The sequence below is a fragment of the Tympanuchus pallidicinctus genome, unplaced genomic scaffold, assembly GCF_026119805.1.
Source record: "Tympanuchus pallidicinctus isolate F22 unplaced genomic scaffold, pur_lepc_1.0 scaffold36, whole genome shotgun sequence".
Lineage (NCBI taxonomy): Eukaryota > Metazoa > Chordata > Aves > Galliformes > Phasianidae > Tympanuchus > Tympanuchus pallidicinctus.
The window spans coordinates 91,896-100,575 of record NW_026294754.1 but is presented as its reverse complement, the minus strand read 5'-3'; the positions used below and the strand labels follow the sequence as shown (position 1 = coordinate 100,575).

The window sequence follows — 8,680 nt, the reverse complement described above, 5'->3', positions numbered from 1 at the left end:
TCATTCACGAGGACTGGGATGAATGCGGCACACAGCAAGGCACCTCTGCTGGCAACGCTGAGGCTGCAGGGTGCACGAAGCAGAGCTCTGGGTTATTTCCCATTCTGTCTGGCTTTGGGATGTCTGCAGGTCCCAGTTGGTACGGTAGCAAATAATCTCTAGCATCTTGGATTCTGCTCGTGGTGACCCCAAGCTTCCTGGCGGTGGCTTTGTGATGCCTTTCAGGGCTTTTGGATGCACTGTGATGCCTTGGCTGCTCCCTAGCACCTCTCTCCTCCGGCAGCGTCCGTTCCTTGAAGGAATCAGCAGCTGGCTGTTGGTGTTCCTGTTTCAGCCTGGGAAAACCATCTTCTGTGGCCAAACGCCAACTGCAGTGCAATGCCAGGGAGCCTGCAGAAATGCAAGTCGTAGTGCTGGCAGGTAAGAGTGCAAATCCTGCTTCCAAAGCTCTGCTTTCCAGCAACATAGAATGCATGCTGTCACTGGGCTTGATTGCCCTTCTAGCGTTCCAGCCCATAGCTGACACCTTCAGTTCTCCCCTGATCAAGAACCACTTTTGTAATTCAGCCTGGGAGAGTTTGACACCAACCCCTGTTCATTCTTTTATAGGTGATTCGTGCTCTTGTCAACCGAGCAGAGTCAGAGCATGTAGTGATGCTGGGCTGTGTGCTTCCACCAATGGAGAGCTGTTGGGAAGCACAAATGGCTGCGGTTCAGCTGACAGCCTGCCGCATAACAACAGTGATGGAAAGAAGGAGCTGATCCAAGTTGAAGCCCTCATTTCTCCCGGCTGACACAAAACTGGGCAGAGTGGCTGACACAGCAAAAGGCTGTGCTGCCTTCCAGCGAGACCTGGAGAGTTGGGTGGGGAGAAACGGAATGAGAAAGAACAAGGGCAGGTGTGGAGTCTTGCATCTGGGCAAGAGCAACCTGAGTACCAGTATAGGTTGGGGGCTGAGCTGTTGGAGAGCAGCGTAGGAGAAAGGGATCAGGGGATCCTGGTGGGCGGTAGGAGGAGCATGAGCCAGCACTGTGCTCTCGTGGCCAAGAGGGCATCGTGGGGTGTATGAGGAAGAGTAGGGATAGGAGGTGGAGAGGTGCTCTTTCCCCTCTACTCTGCCCTGATGAGTGGAGCATCTCCCTGTGAGGAAAGGCTGAGAAAGCTGGGTCTCTTTAGCTTGGAGGAGACTGAGGGGTGACCTCGTTGATGTTTATAAATGTGTGAATAGTGAGCGTGAGGAGGATGAAGGCAAGCTCTTCTCAGTGGCATCCAGTGATAGGACAAGGGGCAATGTGTGCAAGCTGGAGCATAGGGGGTCCCACATAAATAAGAGGAACAACTTCTTCACGGCAAGGGTAACAGAACACTGGGATGGGCTGCCCAAAGAGGTTGTGGGATCTCCTGTGGAGACATTCAGCAGCTACGTGGACATGTTCCTGTGTGCCCTAATCTAGGTGATCCTGCCCCAGCAGGGGGATTGGACGAGGTGATCTTTGGAGGTCCCTTCCAATTCCTGACATTCTGTGATTCTGTGCAAAGTTGGTTCACGGTAGTACTTTTGCTGCTGGGAAATAGGAGCGCTGATCTTTGGGGTAAGTTCAGCAAGGTGGACTCCCCTAAGCTGATACTGACTTCATCCTATAGCGTTGACTTCTGTCGTGATTTATTCCATGCCAGAAGTTCCGGATGCTGTCAGGAGTTATTCAAGCCCATTGGTGTTAATTTGACCCTGGACTGGCTGCTGCTTGACATGCTGTCTGCACAGAGGTAACACATGCATTAATTTGTTTCCTGTCCTCTGCTGTTTTGTCTCTTGTTTTTAGTTAATGCTGAAAACCCACCTACGGCTGTGGTTGGGAAATTGGTTCACTTGCTCGATCGGACCCAGATTTTCAGGAGGAGCTGGAGCTAATGAAACTGTGTGAGGAAGCTGTGACCTTGATCCGATCTAATCAACAGCTTGAAAATGACCTCAATCTCATGGACCTCAAGATTGGACTGCTAGTGAAGAACAGAATGACACTGCAGGTAGGAAATGCAGTGCTGGGAGACGAGCAGAGTGAATTGAGGCCAGTGGCAGTTAGCATGAGGACCTTCTGAGCCTGGATCTCACTTACTCAGATGCAGTGGGAAGTATTTCCCCCCGAGTTACAGGTTTTCCTCCCAGTAAGTTCCTAACTGTTCCACTTATTACTATGTATCCCTAGAAAGAGAACTGCAGCAGAAACATCAAGGCTTCAAGTGTTTTAAAAACAAAGCACCAGAAAAAAACCCACTCGGGACCAAGGGAAAGCAATAGATGGTATGCTTGAAGGCTCTGAGAACTGTTTGTCTCTTCACTTGTGGTTACGTGAGTCATGGACTTGCACACCTTAATTTCTTCTCACGTTTTGTGTGCTGTATCAGAAGGGGGAGGTGATTTTGGAGCAGGAAATGTGCTCAGACTGCTTGGTGTTGGTTGGCTGATGGAAGCCCCCTCTGTCACTTTGCTGACGATTGATTGCACACAAGAACAACGTTGCTGATACAGCGGTGCCTTTTTTTTAACTCAAGCTGAAGTTACAGTCACCTTTTCCTTTGGTCCTGAATAGCGTGGCGCTAGGCTTGACCTTGTGTAAAATCTGAACCATGGCAGCAGTGAAGTTCAGTTCCAAAGGAGGCTCCAGCTCTTGGGCTGATGCTGGCAGCAAAAAGTATCATCGTTATCAGAGCAGTGGAGGCAGGGAGTCAGCAAAATGGAAACAGGGCTTGGGGCTTCAAGCACAGTTGAGAAAGAAAGGCATTTTCAAGCATCTTCAGAACGCTACCAGCTGTGACAGTAGTCCCTGCTCAAAGCAATTAGTCCTTGTAGGTTCTCACCCAATTCTGGAATGTGGGGACAAGACAGAAATCGCTGCTACAACAGATAATGTTTCACTTCACGATCTCCTGATGTACCTTGACTGCCTTATCCACCCAAAAGGAAGTGCTATCGTGCAGCTTTTTCCCATATTGCGTGTTATTTAAATGTGGAATCTGTCCCTCTGTGTTCTTTGCAGGATGTTGTTTCTCATAGCAAAAATCTTAGCAAGGAGAACAAGGAACAGCTCTGTGACGTGGTGACGCTGAACGAGCAAAAGGGAGGTTTGCAAGCTTGGAGCAAAGAGGAGAGGGAAAAGCTGGAAGCCTATCAGCATCTTTTCTACTTGAGGTATGCAGCTTTTCATTCACTGCTCTTGTCATAGATGCTTACGTGTATTGGAACAGTCTGTGCTTCTGCACTGCAGTGTTGAGGCGCTGTCTGTCTTTGTGGTGTTGGCTTTTGTGGACACGTGCTGTATGGGAACTGCTGAGTCATGGCCTGAACCTCTGATTGATCACCTGAGGTGAGCAGTGAGTCAGGCAGAGGAGCACAGGTGAAGGCAATGCAGCTGTGCTGCTGGAAGGGGTGCAGCCAGGCTACAGCCCTCCTAGACCTGTTTAAGAGCTGGCTGCCAGTGGGGAAGGATCTCGTCTGGAGATCTGCTCTGCTGGAGTTTTGTAAGTGAGCCCAGGATAGGGGTAAGCCTTCTATTTATTCTCCTTTTGTTAGCTTAGTCTGCTTTGTCAAACTCTCTTGTTTATTTCATAATGACAACATCTTAATAGTCATTGATTATACACGTGCACTAAGTACTTTTTCTTCTTGTTTTAGACTACTCCAACGTACTTGGCCAAGCTGCTTTTGCAGATGCCTCAAAACAACCCCACAGAGTTCATGGATTCAGCCATCTTCACGCTGCATAACTACGCATCCAGTCAGAGAGAGGAATCTCTGCTGTTGCGGCTGTTGCAAACAGCATTGCAGGAAGAGATCAAGTACGTTGTAGCATAGGACACAGCCTTGCTGTTGCCTGAGTTTGGGCCGCTGCTAAAATTGCAGCTGTTGTTGTGTGATGTCCCGTGCTCATTAGCTGATAATGCTGACCTGTCCCTGCCTTCTGCTCATGCTGTTTCACGTCAGTCCTTTCTGTAACCTGGAAGGAGGAGGAATTACCTTTGTTCTTTAGGATTAAAGCCATTTTTCTTTAGCCAGTGCTTTCTTGCTCAGGGAGGCACTGTTTTTGATCTACTGCAGTGCTTTCCTAAGATTCATTCCCATCTAAGTTCTCTGCTGTCTAGTAAGAAGGACTTGGCACAGACTGCGAGCTTGGGCTTTACAGGCCAGAGTGAAGCTGACGCGAAGGTCACTGTTTTCCAAAACTGATGAGGAGGCTGAAAATCAGATGCTGTCTGGTTTGGGTTTTTTCCTGGCTGTCAGGCTTAAGGATTCTGGCTGTCTGTCGGCATAATTGAGTTGATTGGCACTTAGGAGTTTGGTGTTTATGACTTCTGGCTGATACGGAGCTTCACAACTTGCTAGGAATAGCAAATACATGTAATGTTGGAGGCAGTCATGCCTTTTTTGATGTTTTTAAGTGTGAGGATGGTATGTGTTCTCCAACAGGTAACGCCTAAAAGGTTTGTTTAATTATTATTATCTTTTTTTGGAGTAGTAGTTCAGGAAAGTGCATGTCTATGCTTTATTCTCTGCTGCTGGATTTCCCATAGCGGCATGCTGTGAATGGCTTTTGTTGCTGATTGCTTACTTGTTGAAATACTGAAAGGAAATAGTTGTGCCTGTGTAGAAGTCCCTTTGTTTCCTCTGTATTTTTGAGATGCGCTCTTTCAACCGTGGTGCCCGTGGTCAGAACGCACTGAGGCAGATCTTGGCTCCAGTTGTGAAGGAGATAATTGAGGACGAATCGCTCAACGTCAGAACGGATCCAGTGGATATTTACAAGTGCTGGGTGAACCAGATGGGATCTCAGAATGGTGAGGCCGGGTATGGAAGCTGTTGCTACTGTTTTTTTTCTGAAAGTTGCTCAGCTGCTTTGCATTGCTCTGTTAATCGTTCCGAACCATCCCTGTATTCATTGCATGCATCTGTCCAATTGCTACCAGCTTTTTTCCATCAGCTCGAGATGGCTTTCTTCTGAAAGGTATAAAGATCACAGAATTGTAGGGGTTTTAAGGGACCTCCAGAGCTCATCGAGTCCAACCCCCCTGCCAAAGCAGGTTCCCTACACCAGGTCGCACAGGTAGGCATCCAGGCAGGTCTTGAACATCTGCAGAGAAGGAGACTCCACCACCTCCCTGGGCAGCCTGTTCCAGTGCTCCGTCACCTCACTGTAAAGAAGTTCTTGCGCATGTTTGTGCGGAACTTCCTATGCTGCAGTTTCCAGCCGTTTCTCCTTGTCCTGTCTCCACTCACCACTGAAAACAGTCTGGCCTCACCTTTCTGATCCTGGCTCTCACCTGTGGTTTTCCCTTCCAGGGCACAGTTCTCTCTCAGGGCCCCAGTCTGTGCAGGCGTCTTCTCCTGCCACAGAGCTGCTCAGCCTGGAGGAGGCGCAGGCACGGAGGCGAGGCCACAGCAGCTCTCCTGTTGCTGTGATAGTGAGCAGGGACATAGAGGTGGAAGAAGGCCCCAAAGCTGTACGGGGCAAATTCCACACCATCATCGACTTTCCATCTGAAAGGTAAAGAGGACTTCCTTTTCCAGTACCTTCTCATCATTGTTTGGGTGGGTTTTTGTGGTTTCTTTTTGTGTTGTTTTCCCCCCCCATTATTTCTAGAGTCAAAGCTTGCTGAAACTCAGTTAAACTGATGGTGCCTGAAGTGTTGCAGTGAATCTCCACTCCCTTTGCACTGTGAGACAGAACTCACATTCAGTTGCCCGCCGGGCTGAGTTGAGCCACACAAGGCTGGCATTCCCTCCTTGCTGGGCAGGCAGTCACGAGCTGCATGAAGCCACGCTGACGTCTGTCCTGGCCTGTGCTGGCTGTACCTGGAAACGTTGGGGTTTTCTGGACTTCAGGGCCACGTGCCTGAATCCAATTCCGATTCTCCTCGAAGCAGAGCTGTTTGTCAGACCTGCTGGCACGAGAAACTAGACATGGCAGTGAGATGGGGCCGATGAGCTGTCAGAGTCAGAGATGCTTTTGGAGTTCCACGCACAACTCACACCATTCCCTGTTTCCTCTCTCCAGACCAAGTGCACCCAGCAGGATGAAGGAATCACCATCTGGCTGTTGCTGTTCCTGCTTCAGCCTGGGGAAACCATCCTCTGTGGCCAAAGACCAACGGCAGCACCATCCCAGGGAGCCCTCAGAGACAGACGTTGTAGTGCTGGCAGGTAAGGGTGCAAATCCAGCTTTCAACACCCTGCTTCTCAGCAACGTAGAATTCTTGCTGGCAGTGGGCTTGTATCTCCTTCTAGCTATCCAGCCCATACCTAGCACCTTCAGATCTCCCCTGATCAAGAACCACGTTTGTAATTCAGCTTGTGAGAGTTGGACACCAACCCCTGTTCATTCTTTTATAGGTGATTCGAGCTCTTGTCAACCCAGATGTGCCAGAACAAGTAGCAATGCTGGGCTGTGTGCTTCCACCAATGGAGAGCTCTTGGGAAGCACAAATGGCTGCGGTTCAGCTGACAGCCTGCCGCATAACAACAGTGATGGACACGAGGAGCTCATCCAAGTTGAAGCCCTCATTTCTCCCGGCTGTGCTGAAGATGCTGACCTGAGCCTGCCAGACACCACAGGCATCAGCCTGGACTGTGACCCGGTGCCTCTGCAGTGCAGCCCAGCCCAAGCAGAGCCCGAGTGCTCCGACAGCAGCACCGCCTTTGAGGAGAAGGTCAGCATCAGCGAGGAGCAGCAGAGCCTTTTGGAGGGGGGCTTAGAATCAGGCCTCCAGTCCCAGGCACCGGACGTCAACACTGACAGCGCTGAGCCACTCTGTCCATGAGCTTTCCACCCAAGAGAGGACGATTTCCATCTTTACCTGGACCTCTCACGCCCTCCTGTCTTTTCCTTTACTAATAAAAGCACACTTATACTCACTCAACACCTTGAGTGCCTGTGGAGTCTTCATTCAAGGAGACTGGGATGAATGCAACACACAGTAAGGCACCTCAGCTTGCAACGTGATGGCTGTGGAGTGCGTGCAGCAGAGCTTCTCGTTTGTTCCTGCTTTGTCTGCAGCGAGAGCTCTGCCTACGATTTGGTGTGGCAGCTGACAATCTCTAGCATTCTGGATATGGCTAATGATAATCCCAAGAATCAAGAATCACACAAGGTTGGAAACGACCTCTAAGATCATCCAGTCCAACCGTCTCCTCATCACCATTGCCACCACTAGCACTAAACCATATCACGCAAGCTTCCTGGCTGTGGCTTTGTGATGCTTTCCAGGGCTTTTGGATGCGTTTTGACACCTTGGCTGCTCCCTAGCACCTTGCTCCTGCAGCTGCGTTGGCTCCTGGCTCCCACTTACAAGCTGGCCATGCAGATCATCTCCACATCTGCCAGCACCGCGCTGAGGCACGAGGAGCTCACCCTGACCAGCAGCCGCCCCGCCCCCCGGTCTGTCATTGGTCCGCGGCAGCGCCGCTCCACCCCCGGGCTCTCGTCGGTCCGCGGCAGCGCCGCCGGCTGCCATTGGCTGAGGCGCCGTGCGCGGGAGCGAACGTTGGGGGCCGGCTGTTGGAGGCGCGGCTCTCGTCGCAGAGCGCCGCTGCAGCCGCCTGTGCCGCCCCGTAGGAGACCGCGGCGGCAGCCGGAGCTGTCCGGGCGGCACCGAGAGAGAAGCCGCGGCAGCTCGGGAGCGAGTGCTGAGGACAGCTGTGCCGGAGGTGAGCGGGAGAGCGGTGCCGGGGCGGGGAGAGGGGCTGTGGGGGCTCTAGGAAGCTGCGGGGAGGCGACGGGTGGCGGGGGGGGGGGGGGGGGGGGGGGGGGGGGGGGGGGGGAGGGATATAGCGAGATGTGAGGCTGTAGGCGCCTGTGAGGGGATGTAGGGGTTATGGGGAGCTGTTGGGGGTGAGAGTCAGATACGGGGCTCTAAGGGTGGTGTATAGGGAGATAGGGGGCTGTGGTGGGCCATAGGGTCATAGGGGACTATTGGGGGCTGTTGGGAGCTGTAGGGAGGAAGGAATATGAAGCTGTAGTGCATTGTGGGGGGACTGTAGGCGTGGGTATGTGGATTTGTATAAAAAATGAAGCCTCTGTTCTGGGCTGCATTGCAAAAGGGGTGACCAGCAGGGAGAGGGAGGTGATTGTCCCCATCGACTCAGCTCCTTTGAGGCCTCATGTGCAGCGCTGCATCCAGGCCTGGGGCCCGCAGCTATTTGCACTGAATGAGCTGATGTTGTTGTTGCTGTGGGGTGTGATCAGCAGGATGGGAAAGCGCAGTGTTTGTGTTCACATGAGGTTATAGCAGGGCTATGTCAGACTGTCGTGGATGTTCTTCAAGTAGTTTTAGGCTACGGGAACATGGAAAAGAATCCTGACAGCTGGCTCTGTCTTCTGTCGAGCTCTTCAAAATACTGCTTGAGATAACAGCAGATGAGATGAAATGCGGAGCAGCATGGGACTTGTGTCTGCCTTCAATAATTCTTTTCCTAGGCAGTTTGTGTTAAATTTTGTTCCATGGACTGTGACAGAAATCTGGGTTGCTCCGTGAGGTGTTAAAACTAGCTGACCTGTTGACTACTGACATAAGGCTTACTTGATTTGAGCTATGGAACTTTCAGCTTGTTTTGTCATGGCTGTTTCTAGGTATCAGATAGCAAATAAAACGTAGATCACAGTGGCTGGATTTTTTTTACTCAGGTGC

General features: G+C 51.2%; 1 protein-coding gene across 1 annotated transcript; it reads left to right on the top strand.

Annotated features, from left to right (window-relative positions):
- Positions 1 to 302: 302 nt before the first annotated feature.
- Positions 303 to 6,829, top strand: LOC128088659 (rho GTPase-activating protein 32-like). Its single transcript, XM_052699411.1, has 2 exons — positions 303 to 420; positions 6,387 to 6,829. The coding sequence occupies exons 1-2, from the start codon at positions 399 to 401 to the stop codon at positions 6,812 to 6,814; spliced, it is 450 nt and encodes a 149-aa protein (XP_052555371.1). The 5' UTR covers positions 303 to 398; the 3' UTR covers positions 6,815 to 6,829.
- Positions 6,830 to 8,680: the final 1,851 nt, after the last annotated feature.

What these genes read in the sequence shown, in the direction of transcription:
- LOC128088659 (XM_052699411.1), top strand. Translation starts at nt 399, where the DNA reads ATGCAAGTCGTAGTGCTGGCAG. An exon ending in GCAAGTCGTAGTGCTGGCAG is followed by an intron (nt 421 to 6,386) that starts GTAAGAGTGCAA and finishes ATTCTTTTATAG; the next exon opens with GTGATTCGAGCTCTTGTCAA.